Genomic DNA, 14,236 nt, shown 5'->3' on the forward strand with positions numbered 1-14,236 from the left:
TTTACTGCACCAAAAATGCATGCAGGACTTTTAAAAATGCAACAGTGGTGTGAAGAGTTCCATAGGATTTAATGGTCATGAATTTGTCTTCCGCTATTGGTAAGGCAAAAACCAAAGAAAAACTGATCAGTGTAAAAGGAGCCCAATTCAAGCTGTGCAAAATAAAGATAACAATGCATAAACAGATGAAACGTTCAGTAAAAACAGATCACTAGAGCCAGAGATTTAGGCAGGTGAGATAATAAGGAAAGTTTAACCTTTCCTGTGAAAGTCACGCTTGGCCCCAAATCCTCCTACCTACTGCACAATGAAAAAGCCATTAATTAGGGACATTTAGGGTACTTTCACACTGGGGCGTCGGGGGCGTCGCCGCTATTTTTAGTGGCGCTTTACCATAGTTTTAGTGGAGCTTTTTAGCCACTAGTGTGGTGCTTTTAACCTCAGCTAGTGGCCGAAAAAGGGTTAAAAGTGCCCGCAAAGCGCTGCTGCCCATTGATTTCAATGTGCAGGAGAGCTTTAGGAGAGGTGTATACACCGCTGCAAAGATGCTGCTTGTAGGACTTTTTTTTTTTTTTTTTTTTTTTAACATCCGCAAGCGCACTGCTCCAGTGAGACAGGAGATACGCTTTACAGGCACTTTGCAGGCGCTATTTTTAGCGCTATAGCGCCTGTAAAGCTCCTCAGTGTGAAAGTGGCCATAGGGAGAAGGGATGGGGGCATAGGCCCAACTCTTAGGGGAAAACAGGTTTCAACTTAATATATCTGAATCTATTGATTTTGACGGCATTCAAAGAGGGTACCTTATGCCTATGCAGTTTGGGTTTGGGTTTGTGAAACGTTATTTGAAGATTTGTTATCCTCAAAGTTTTAAACATAAACGTACAAAAACTTCACAAATAACGTGACTTGGTCGATGAGGACTGGTAAACAGGAAGTTATATTAGAGATAAACTTCCTGTTTCCTGGTTATACGGTCTCCCAAGCTGCTGTCCAGATGCAGCCAAGATCAGATAAATTATGAACTCTAGAAGAAGTAGTAATATAAAATTAAAATCTGCGTGATAGCCTATCTTTAATATCCTTGTATTTACATTTATCCTGCTAATTCACCACAGGACCAAAGCATCTCATAATCTCACTTCTTTTCAGTATCTAGAGAACAAAAGTAGCACACTGCTCTTTATATTATTCCCCCTTTGGCAACAAAATTACAGCAGAAAGGCAACACAAAGAAACAAGCGTTTGGTATTTCCATAGTAAAAATGTTTGTTTAACCCATTTAGTATGGTGTGTCTTCAGTAAGCATACATTTTATTAAATTTTTGCACTGTTTACTTAGCTTAAACCTTTTCTTACTTATAAATTCAATGTCTGCCATTGTTAGTCCTGCTTATGAAAATGCAAATCGAAATTATGGGGAGTATATTTTTTTATTTTTAATTTTTTGATGGTTTGACGGAAATATGGACTTCTATTGTGTGAAGGAGACGTAGAGCCAATCAGTGTGGAGCACAACAAACCAGAAAGCAACACCTGCATATGTAAGGAGGAAATATGGCTATCCCCATAAAGACACAGATAGATGCTATATTTAGACAAAGGTTTTGAATCATTTACAGAAACATGCCAATGTCTTTTACATGCATAACTTAAAGCGGTTGCGTAGCTTTCAGTGGGCATGCCACCTGCTATAAGTCAGGTCAACTTTGTTAGTGATTAACTTTGTTTGTGACGCTTACCCATTGACTTGAATGTGTAGCATTCGCTGGGCTTTCTGCCTGCCAATTGCTTTAAGTTGGGTCAACTGTGCCGTGGGTGCTAAAGCAAAGCATAGTGGCCATGGCATGTAAACACCCCCGTCCATTGCCTAGTGCAGCTTGAAGAGGGGGCAGTTGGTAGGCGGCAAAAACACAGCTCAACCGCACATTTTTGCGGCCCTCCAACCACAAGTGTAGGCCTAAAAAATAACGATAAACAATTAAAACACTGTGCCTGACTGAATGGTCTCTGTCTACATTTCCCCACAGCAACCATTTGGAATCTCAAAATCCTTTTACCAAACTGCAAAAAGAGCTTTTGACTGGACTGCTGGTGTGAAAGCACCTGATAATAGGATCATAGTAGGTATACTCATTGATGGAGGGCTACGACCGTGCAGGTATCATGGGAGATGATCATGGGCCACATTCCACTCAGTCACTGTAGGAGACTTAGGCCCATCTCAAAGAAGGTAGAGTGGAACTAAAGCCTTCATTATGTTGGGTTGGCCCTCGCCATAAGGTGCTTTTATAAACACCATACGTGCACAACGTGGCAAATATACCTGCCAGGGTGCCCTCCTCCGACGATTCAACACTCACAACCCCCCTCCTTGTTGCTCTGTTGCGGGCCTTTCACATCATATGGTCTTCTTCTGGGTTCTGCATTCTTGTCTATCTTGATTGCTTGGTCCCGAATGATGTACCTTGCACTCACGCCAATGTGCGTTAAATTATTCTAGCATCCAAGGAATCCTGAGCTTGTACACTGAGCTGCACATGAACGGCTAAGTGAGTTAATTACTAGCAGGTAGGACAGATGCTTTTATGGCAGAAGAGACATACAGAGCTACCGATCATTGAAAAAGTATATACGGCAGTTTCTGTCTCTCCTTCCCATCCACATTATAAGTGTGTGTGTGTGTATATATATATATATATATATATATATATATATATATATATATATATATATATATATATATTTATTTTAAATAACCTTAACTGACAATAAAAGACAGGAAAATATTTTTTAAAATGAATATGCAGGATTCCTCCAGTAACATTCCTGACTATGTTTAGTTTATTCAAATAATAGACTAATAATTTTAGCGTACTACACGTAATATTTGAAACGGCCACTAGATGGCGCCAATGCTTCTCATGATATCCTACACAGAAATGACAGCTGGAACTAGTAATCTAAATTAAAGCTGACATCACATTTAACTTGATTTTAGGAATTAGGGATAATTTTACATTTTTTCTTCTTTAGACAGCGAACTGCTGTTCCACGCACTTGCTATATATATTTTTTTATTTAATTTGAAAGGAGAAAATAGTAATAAATCCAAAAATAAATTAAACTTAGCCATGCAAATAGAATGCCCCAGACATTGGTCTGGACTGTATCTATGGCAGCCATTTAGGTAGATGGTGTTACATCACAAAATTCAATATAATTTGAGCTTTAATACCCAATACAAACAGAATGCATGTTCAATAACTTACAAAAAACAGTCGAAGGTTAGGTTTAATTTGCTAAAATGTAAATGTTGATTGCTTGCCTAAAGTACAGCAAGGGTGATTACACTATTATATGAAATGGTTTGGGCTTTGAAATAAAGATTTTGATATGCTGCTGACTGCAGGGTGCCAAGTTTTGCTATGCGCAACAATAAAGCCTGTATCTACATAGACATGTCTATGTTTCCATTGGATTTGCTTTAGCTATATAAGAAGCAGGAAGAAAAGGCACCAAAGAGGACAAGAATGATCGGTTCCCAGCTTCACGCTGGGAAATCAGCAAGAACAAAGTCAGTTGTATCATAATGACAAAAATGCAAAATGTGAAATGGAATTAGTGTATTCTATATGGTAAAGGTGAGATAAGTAACAGAATGTTGAACACCACCCTGTTTGTGCATATGGGTGTTTCCTGCCACTGTCTGTTATCAGAACAGCAAAGAGAAACACGGCATTACCCAGTATAATACACAACTCCTATATTAAAGACATATTAAAGACTATTACTGTATTGCTTTCTTTAAACCCTACTGAGCAATAAATATTGCCTCTGTGGTACAACCCCTTGTTTTTCTTTTTATTCGTTTTTGGCGATTTACCAGCATGCTTGCATGGTAAAAAGATTGCATGCATGCAGGTAAAAGATTGATTTGTGTTGGTGCTATCCACCCACATACAGCAAATGGTGCGTTTGTGTGTGTGTGTGTATAATATTATATTATATATATATATATATTATATATTATATATAATACACACACACACACACACACACATATACATTATATTACCAAAAGTATTGGGATGCCTGCCTTTACACTAACAGGGTTCAATATTGAGTCGGCCCACCCTTTGCAGCTATAACAGCTTCAACTCTTCTGGGAAGACTCTACACAAGGTTTAGAAGTGTGTTTATCCAGAATCACATTTGTCGGGCACTGATGTAAATGAGAAGGCCTGGCTCGCAGTCTCTGCTCTAATTCATCCCAAAGGTTTTCTATCATGCTCCCAAGTTTGTGGGAACCGTTTGGAGGTGGCACCCTCCTGTTCCAACATGACCGTGCACCAGTATACAAACAAGATCCAAAAAGACATGGATGATCGAGTTTGTTGTGGAGGAACTTGACTGGCCTGCACAGAGTCCTGACCTCAACTCAATAGAACACCTTTGGGATGAATTAAAGCGGAGACTGTCAGCCAGGCCTTCTCATCCACATTCCCATAGACACACTCCTAAACCTTGTGGACAGCCTTACCAGAAGAGTTGAAGCTGTTATAGCTGCAAAGGGTGGGCCAACTCAATATTGAACCCTATGGATGCCATTAAAGTTAATGTGCATGTAAAGGCAGGTGTCCCAATACTTTTGGCAATATAGTGTATATACAGACATACAAACATACAGTACTGCGCAAAAGTCTTAGGCAGGTGTAAAAAAATGCTGTAAATTAGGAATACTTAAAATCCGTACCAAACCCAAACGGGCTGGTAGGGTCCCCACGCTGATTTTTTTTTCCGGTTCGAATCCGCATTCAAAACTGATCCGATGTGCAATTCAGATGTGGTCCCATAGAAGGCAATAGCCTGGATTTCGCATCTGAACTGCACCGCAGTGCTCAAAAAATGCACAGGACTCTTTTTAGATTTGCAGTAAATTCCCACTGCACATACGTGTACCGGCTCCATAGAAAGCTAACTTAATTCACATGTCATCAGATACGATTCAAAACACATCCAATTCGCATATATGTGAACACAGCCTAAAACACGCAGTTATATATTTACACAACAAGAGAAATAAAGACAGGCAGGAAAGGAGCAATGAAAAGATGTAAGTGGTAAAGGAGGAGTCATGTAGTTTGGAACATCATGTTGCAGACAATTTGACTAAAGCTAGACCCATTATATAAACATAATATTTTGTGCATATATACACTGAAATGGGAATTACAAAAAAATAAAAATAACTGATGGAACTAGTCAACTCCTCACCTCGTGTAGGTGCACCTCTTTCTTTTTGGATGACAGGTTCATGTGCTTTTCCAGAACACTGCAATATTTTTCTGTCTCTTTGTCATACTTCTTCTTCACCTCCTGCATGAAACAGACCAAATTTTACTGGCATAGAACATTCGACTGTTGAAATACTCATTTAAGGTTTCTCGAAACTTCTCCCAAGTCTGAAATTTTAAGGTGCGCACATTGAAACGTTTAATTTTGAAAGCCTAACGTAAATTAACTAACCCTATTGGGTAAGGTGCCATCCTGGAATTGATTTTCGGGTAGGGAGGAAGAATAAGGGGATTGGGTCACCTTCAGATAGCAGGTGTTGTAGTGCCTCAGGTGTATGGCATAATAATGATGCTTAGAGGAATTTAAAGGGGTTGTAAACCCTCTTTTTTGTTTTGTTTTGTTTTTTTAAACAACATGTCATACCTCCACTGTGCAGTTCGTTTTGCACACAGTGGCCCCAGTCCTCCTCGTCTGGGGTCCCTCAGCATCGCTGCTGGCTCCCGCCCGCATTAAGTGTCCATGGTGGAGAAGCGCTCTCCTAGGTGGACACCCGTGCGGACACGCTCCCGGAGTCTATTCACAGAAAGCAGACTCGCCCTGCGTCATTGGATTTGATTGACAGCAGCGGGAGCCAATGGCTGTGCTGCTATCAATCTATCCAATCAGGACACAAGACACCAGATGTTGTGCTCTTTCCCGGACGGAGGATGATAGCGTTCAGGTAAGTAAAACGGGGGGGGGGGGGGGGGGGGCTGCAGCACTACAGAAGGCTTTTCACTTTGATGCATTAAAACCATGAGGGTTTACAACCCCTTTAACGGCTCAGATTTCTCAGCTCCCCACCTACTGAAGAAGCCCAAATAGGAGGGGTGCAATACGTGTAGGAGGGTGAAGCTGAGCCTGAGACGTCACGCCATCACCGTGCTGGAGTTCTGAGTGGTGAGCTGGCTGGCAAATTATACCATATGCACATTGTTTTTATAATCCTGTAAATGCATTTTAATAGTAAGGGAAATGAAAGTAGTTTTAAATGGAGAACACTATGTCGTTGTCTTTGTGGTACATATAATATACTGGGGAACGGGCGAGAGGAGATGGATTGAGATGGATTGAAGCTCCAGAGTCCCTGGAACAGAGAGGTAAGGAGATTTCCGCCTGGGCTAAGTAATATCTGTCGGAAGAGATTTACGAGATAAGCGTTTGATCATTTGCTGTGAGCAGGCATTGCTATAGGTGTGGGATAAGCACTTGTCACAAGAAATTGGAAGATACTGTGTTCACGGAGCACTGGGTGCTGAATTTTCTATTAAGTGAGAGCACAATTGGACTGTCGTTGGATTTATATATGTCAAAAGGACTTTAGTCTGTTTTTGATTATAGTTTAAAAAAAAAAAAAAGTGAAATATATATATATATATATAGAGTATGGCACTTTATTACAACTGATGAGAGAGTGTAAAATGAGCAAGCCCAAAATTATGTTTAGTGTCATATGGGACAAGCACTTATTTTTATAGCCTGTACAACCATGAATGAACAGCCAGAAATCATAATCCTATTTTATTGCAGCTCTAAAATGAAATAATAAAGTGGAAGAGAATATAAATGGGCATTATGTGCCATCACATGGGCCAACATGTAAAATAAATATACCAGTATGCATAGATATTTCTTAAGGTGGAGAATGCAGATATGCTGACATATGTCCTATTTAAATGTCATATCTACTTACTTGAAAAACATATAAAGCAGTGTAGGTCATCAAGTGTGGCCTCTGGTATAATCAAAAGGCCATGTAATATTTACATGTTACAAGCTGTGCTACAGAAGACTGTAAAAAGTTATAGACATGCTACAGGAAATAAGAAATTGCACACATGCAACAGAAGAATGTCAGAGCCTTTGAGCAAGCTATATGAGATGGTCAGACTATGAATATATACAACAGGAGATGTCAGAGCATAAATATACTACAAGAGACTGGAAAGATGTTGCACAAGAAGGTCAGAGACCATGAACATGCTTCAGGAGTAGTTGGTAACTGGGAACATACCACCAAGATCACCAATTTTATAGCCTCTTTACAAATAAATGCTCCTAAATTCATACTTCCAACAGAAAACCTATTTCATATTTCCTGTGGCACATTCCAATATAAAAAGGACCAGAATTTTTTTTTAGATTTTTGTACTCAAATAACATCAAATTCTTTAGGTCCATAAAGGGCACAGAAAAATTGAAAGCCAGGTCCCAGTAAAACTCCTCCTCAACCCAGCAGGCATCAGTTTCGTGGCAAAGCAATAAAGCAAAAACACAGAGGGGCAGGACCTGTGTCAGTCAATGGACTTAAAGAAATACATTTTAAGGTATGTAGAAAAATCTAATTTTCTTCCTCAAACAATGAGAGACACAAGAATTCAGATAGTCAGGATGCCCAAAAGTTGCTCAAATGAGGGTGGGCAACTCAACAAAAACCACTAACAGGCTCTCTAGGCCTGTTGAAATGAATGAAGGAACCTCTACTAGTCAGTGTAACCTGACCAAAGGGAAGAGTATGAAGACTCCAACCTGATGCTCCACACAAGGATGGAAAAGTCTACCACCAGAGGGAAATGACCCCACATGGAAGGTAACATAGAACCTGAACATGTGAAAAGCTGATCCTTCAGAACCCACCACAAACAGATGGAACAACAACACATTCACAAACAAGGAGGAAAGGATCCACAACCTGATGCGGTCCAAAAAAAATTTTTAGACAAAAAGATCAGTCTGTCTACAAGGAAAGCATCAAGGCCTTAACACCCAAAGTTCTTAGGAATAGTAACTCTAGTACTAAAAAGTGTGGCCCAACCAGACAACCAGTCTTAGTTAGCAAGGCACACCCGAGAATGTACAGTAATAGTACAACCCAACAGCCCACAAGGAGTTGGAAGTGATCTCTGAGACCAATGAAGACCTTTAGAGTTTGATCCCATAAATTCAATGTGACAGGAGGAATAGGGTGCAAGGTAGGCACCCTGACAATGATATGCAGAATGAAAGTTAGACCTTAGCCCCAGACTGGTGAGAAAAGGAGCCATCCCACAGGGTCCACAAAGCATTACTGAGAAGCAAGGAACAGAAATTTTAGCCAAAAAGCCAAAAAATGGGTGAGCTTCCATTCTCCTAGGACACTGGTAAACTGGGCCTGCTGAGAATAATAGGCGTTATACTGGGGGCCGACTTACAATTTTTCTGTTTGCTTCAAATAAAACATTAATTTGAAATAGTGTCAATAACACTGATTTACTGCAGGAGTTAAGAATCTTCACTTAAACTGTGCATGAATTAACTTTGAATACACAATAATGATCAGATTAGGAATTGATTAGGAATTTGCTTTTCATGTGATTGGATAACTTAATCTTCAATCAACTTATTTATTCAATCAACTCCTTTATTTATTCTGTTTTCAGACTTCAATACCAAACTTCTGTGTGTGGCTTTGATCCAGCTCAAGGCTGGCTTGTGGTATACCAAACTACTGCAGACAGTCCTACCCATGGCCTTAATTCACCAGTGCATGGAGAAGGAAAAAATGGCTTCTAGTATAAAATTACCTAAAATGTAATTGCAAGTCCCCATGATCTCCAGGTATCACATATCCTAACACTTAACCTCTCAGTTAACAGCCAAGCTCCCGGGTGCAACAGTGCCAATAAATCAGAATTTGCTATTTAAGACATCATTTGAGAAAGGACACAAATTCTGCAAATATTCTTCTTTGGTGGTAGCAGAGAAGTATGCTCTGGTGACTACTGAAAGCCAACATGAAAGATAAAACAGGGGAATCTAAAGGATCAAGATTGGGGCTCATTCACACCAATAGCATGCTTTAACAGTGCGGCCAGTTGTGAGCTCTGTGAAATAGCAGTGGGATGCATTGTAATGAGGGATTGGACAGTTAACATTTTCTTCTTTTTTTTTTTTTTTTTTACTTTTTTGAAATGTCCCAAAATTTATTTTTATTCATCTTTATGCGCCGCAGTTTTATGTGATGTGGTGTAGTGCATCGTAACATGCTATGCTAAAAAAAAAGCTGGGACAGGGTGTCCAGTGCAGTCCAACATTTATAGTCATACGTTTCTTCATGGGTTCTTCTCATTATACAAACTTCTGTAAAGAAAAAGTTAGTACACATCCAGCTATGTGTATTTGTTACCTTGGCTGCGCCAATCTGCTCCTTTCGGAATTTTTCAAGAGGTGTAATGAGAACTTCTCCAGCATTTTCAATCTATAAAAATGAATGCAAACATTAGTAAACGAATAAATCAGAAAAAATGTTACATGAGCTGTACATAGAAATAGGATTGTTCCACTGTACAGATTTCACCCTAACCCAACCATTATAAAAAAAAAGAGAAATCAAATGATATTATAGGAGACAGCATGCTACCTACTTTTAGGCAGAGCTGCTACTAAACTTCCGTATTTTAGGAAGGATACACGCTCCATGAATTTCATGATCAACATAAGTGTCCAGTGTTGGCCAGACAATATAAAAAAAATAATAAAAAAAAAAAAAAAACCCTTGAAACTTCTATTTATAGTCAGGTCCATAAATATTGGGACATTGACACAATTCTAATCTATTTGGCTCTATACACTACCACAATGGATTTGAAATGGAACGAACAAGACGTGCTTTAACTGCAGACTTTCAGCTTTAATTTGAGGGCATTTACATCCAAATCAGATGAACGGTGTAGGAATTACAACAGTTTGTATATGTGCCTCACACTTTTTAAGGGACCAAAAGTAATAGGACTGATTAACAATAATCCATCAAACTTTCACTTTTTAATACTTGGTTGCAAATCCTTTGCAGTCAATTACAGCCTGAAGTCTGGAACGCAAAGACATCACCAGACGCTGGGTTTCATCATGAAATGCATGCTCAATTGGATTCAGGTCAGGTGATTGGCTTGGCCATTGCATAACATTCCACTTCTTTCCCTTAACCACTTAACAACCGCCCATAGCCGATTAACGGCTTCAGGGCGGTTGTTTAACTCTGAGAGGCCGTTAATTAACGGCCTCCCAGAATTCTGCTCTCGCGCGCACACGAGAGCACCTGTGACCGCCGTGAGCGCCGGGTCCATCACGGATCACGGTAAACGGCCGCTCATCGCGGCTGTTTACCATGTGATCGCTCCATCAAATGACGGAGTGATCACTTGTAAACGAACCGGCGTCATATGACACCAGTTCCTCCCTCCCCTCTCTGTACCGATCGGTACAGCGGAGGGGAAAGATCAGTGTCAGCAGCGCTGTGGGCTGCATCTGCAGTGCCCACATCGCTGCTCACCGAATTTAACCCCTCCATACCCTGGCAATACCAGCCAACACCCTGCAATACCCCCCAATACCCCGCCAATACCCAATACCCTGCAATACGCCAATACCCTGCCAATACCCCGCCATACACGGAGATACCCAGCCATACTCGGTGATACCCTGCAATACCCAGCCATAGACGCCCCCCTCGCCGCCCTCCGGTGCTTCTACCAACTCGCCAATACGATCAAAGCCAGAAATGTTTTATTTATTTTTTAATTTTTATTTCAGGCTTCCCAGCCTAGAGGTGAGATGTGGGGTCTTACTGACCCCATATATCACTGTAAAGAGGACTCGTCATCCCATATTCCTATTACAAGGGATGTTTACAATCCTTGTAATAGGAATAAAAAAGTGATCAAAAATGTATTTTTGGGGAAAAAAATGTCAAACTAAAATAAAGTAAAATGAACAATAAATAAAAAAATTTTTTTAAGCGCCCCTGTCCCCATGTGCTCGCATGCAGAAGCGAACGCATATGTAAGCCCCGCCCACATATGAAAACGGTGTTCAAACCACACGTGAGGTATCGCCGTGAACGTTAGAGCGAGAGCAATAATTCTAGCCCTAGACCTCCTCTGCAACTCAAAACATGTAACCAGTAAAAAAAAATTAAAGCGTCGCCTATGGGGATTTTTAAGTAGCGATGTTTGGCGCCATTCCACAAGCGTGTGCAATTTTGAAGAGTGACATGTTAGGTATCTATTTACTCAGCATAACTTCATCTTTCACTTTATGCAAAAATTGGGCTAACTTTACTGTTTTTTTTTTTTTTTTTCTTAAGCACAAAACTGTTTTTCCCCCACAAAAACGTGTTAGAAAAATTGCTGCGCAAATACCGTGTGAGATAAAAATTTGCACCGACCACCATTGTATTCTCTAGGGTCTTTGCTAAAAAAAATATATATATAATGTTTTGGGGTTCCATGTAATTTTCTAGCAAATAAATGTTGATTTTTACATGTAGGAGAGAAATGTCAGAATTGTCCTGGGTACTCCAGAACGCCTGATGGTGCTCCCTGCATGTTGGGCCTCTGTATGTGGCCATGCTGTGTAAAAATCTCACACATGTGGTATCGCCGTACTCAGGAGTAATAGCAGAATGTGTTTTGGGGTGTAATTTGTGGTATGCATATTAGGGATGCAACGAAATTTCGGCCGCCGAAACATATCGGCCGAAAATGGCCTTTTCGGCATTTTGCCGAAAGAGAATTCTTGCCGATAATGGCGCCGAAAATCGCGCATGCGCAGTAGCGGTGGGAGAAACTTCGGATGACATCACTCGTTCTGTGGGCGGCTTGCACGTTCCTCGCGGATAAGACGCCGCACTCGTAAGCACGTTCCCTGTTGAGACGCTGGCACCTTCCCCGCGGACGCTCCTTGTGCTTGTGAGACGCTGCTGGGACCCGAGAGACGCTGCTGGGACCCGAGAGACGCTGCTGGGACCCGAGAGACGCTGCTGGGACCCGAGAGACGCTGCTGGGACCCGAGAGACGCTGCTGGGACCCGAGAGACGCTGCTGGGACCCGAGAGACGCTGCTGGGACCCGAGAGACGCTGCTGGGACCCGAGAGACGCTGCTGGGACCCGAGACGGCTTCATAGAGGGCTGCACATACTGAAGTACAACAGTGGGCACTGGGCACTGTCCCTCCTGGATGGCTACCATTACTACTATTCGCTGGTGAGCAATGCATTGCCCTTTTGCCTTAAACTGCCAAACAATCCAACTAATTTATTTTACTATACTACTGAAACTGTCATAGCAGTCAAACAACATGTATTACTTACGCCTTTTGTGCCTTTTGTGCCATGCAGTATGGTATTAATTAAATGTCTTACAGTACATCGTGATGTAGCAAAAAAAAAAATGTAAACTGATTTGAAATGGAATGGCATGCTATTTATTATTCTGTAGTACTAGTATACTATAAAATGTATGCCCTTGTTGTCATTGAATTTGTCATTTGGTATAGTATAGCACACTTACATGACATGATTTATAATTTTTTTAAAACATGACAGACAGTACGCAATATAATATATTATATTTAACAACTATATATATATTATATATTTTATTGTACAACAAGCACATGAAGTTATAGTATTATATTATACTGCAGAATAGCGCCCAAAAAATTAAATATAGCATGAAATTGCAATTGCAATTTGCATGCAAGCAATCCATTCCATTTGCAATGAAATTTAATCAGTGCAATTATATTATCTTTTGGTACAAGTCAGGATATATACCGTATATACTCGAGTATAAGCCGAGATTTTCAGCCTCTTTTTTGAGGCTGAAAGTGCCCCCCTCGGCTTATACTCGAGTCATCGCTGTCTGCCCGCTCGATCAGCGTGTCGAGCAGACAGACAGCGGCCATTCTATTCTAATTCAAAAGCCGCGCCTCCGGCTCCGCCTTCGCCTGTGATAGGCGGAACACTGAATTTCCCAGCAGCCTGTGTTCCGCCTATCACGGACATCCGCTCATCCTCGTACTACGGACGAGGATGAAAGGATGGCCGTGATAGGCGGAACACAGACTGCTGGGAAATTGTGTTCCGCCTATCACAGACAGGGAGGCGCGGCATTTGAACAGGAAAATGGGCGCCGACGAAGAGCGGTGATCCTGGGACGGGACCGGACGGAGGCTCGGCTCGGCTCGGGACGGGACGGGACCGGACGGAGTCTCGGGACGGGACGGGACCGGACCGGACGGAGGCTCGGCTCGGGACAGGACGGGACCGGACGGAGGCTCGGGACCGGACGGAGGCTGGGGACACAGGTAGGCTGGACACACACACACACACACACACACACACACACACACACACATGGATGGACACACACACAGGGATGGATGGATGGATGGATGGACGGACACACACACAGGGATGGATGGATGGATGGATGGACGGACACACACACAGGGATGGATGGATGGATGGACACACACACACACACAGGGATGGATGGATGGATGGACACACACACACACAGGGATGGATGGACACACACACAGGGATGGATGGATGGATGGACACACACACAGGGATGGACAGGCATATCTCACCCTCGGCTTATACACGAGTCAATAGGTTTCCCAGTTTTTTGGGGGTAAATTGGGGGCCTCGGCTTATACTCGGGTCGGCCTATACTCGAGTATATACGGTACTGCAGTGCAGACATATTAACTACCTTGCATGGCAAGAGCTGCAGCATTTAAAAAAAAAAGTGATAGTTTGTTATTTTTTAAAGCTGCCTCCTGGGGTTTAGCTTTAAAATTAATTTCGTCCTTTTTTTTCTTTTCCCCCTCAGATTTCACTCCCACTATAGATCATTCTATGCTATTATTCTGCGCTACCAGCAAAGGTGGACCATGTCTGCAGTGTGGAAATATTTTAAAGTTTCTGATAAAGACCCCAAATTTGCAATCTGTAGTCTTTGCTCAGCAGAAATTTCAAGAGGGGGTACAGTGCCAAGGCATTTTTCAACAACAGGTTTGATACACCATCTGAAAACACGACATCCAGTTCAGCATTCAGATTACAAGAAAACAG

General features: G+C 41.5%; 1 protein-coding gene across 4 annotated transcripts in view; it reads right to left on the minus strand.

The window, feature by feature from the left end:
• Positions 1 to 14,236, minus strand: part of ARHGAP26 (Rho GTPase activating protein 26) — a 724,944-nt gene that overhangs the window by 545,344 nt on the left and 165,364 nt on the right. For all 4 annotated transcript variants that reach the window (XM_077473114.1, XM_077473113.1, XM_077473112.1 and 1 more), the window contains exons 4-5: positions 9,500 to 9,571; positions 5,275 to 5,376 (exon numbers count right to left, since the gene is read on the minus strand). In XM_077473114.1, the coding sequence (XP_077329240.1) occupies positions 5,275 to 5,376; positions 9,500 to 9,571 (174 nt within the window). The remainder of the gene's footprint in view (positions 1 to 5,274; positions 5,377 to 9,499; positions 9,572 to 14,236) is intronic.

The sequence above is a fragment of the Lithobates pipiens genome, unplaced genomic scaffold, assembly GCF_037356315.1.
Source record: "Lithobates pipiens isolate NorthernLeopardFrog02 unplaced genomic scaffold, aLitPip1_a1.2 Scaffold_8, whole genome shotgun sequence".
Lineage (NCBI taxonomy): Eukaryota > Metazoa > Chordata > Amphibia > Anura > Ranidae > Lithobates > Lithobates pipiens.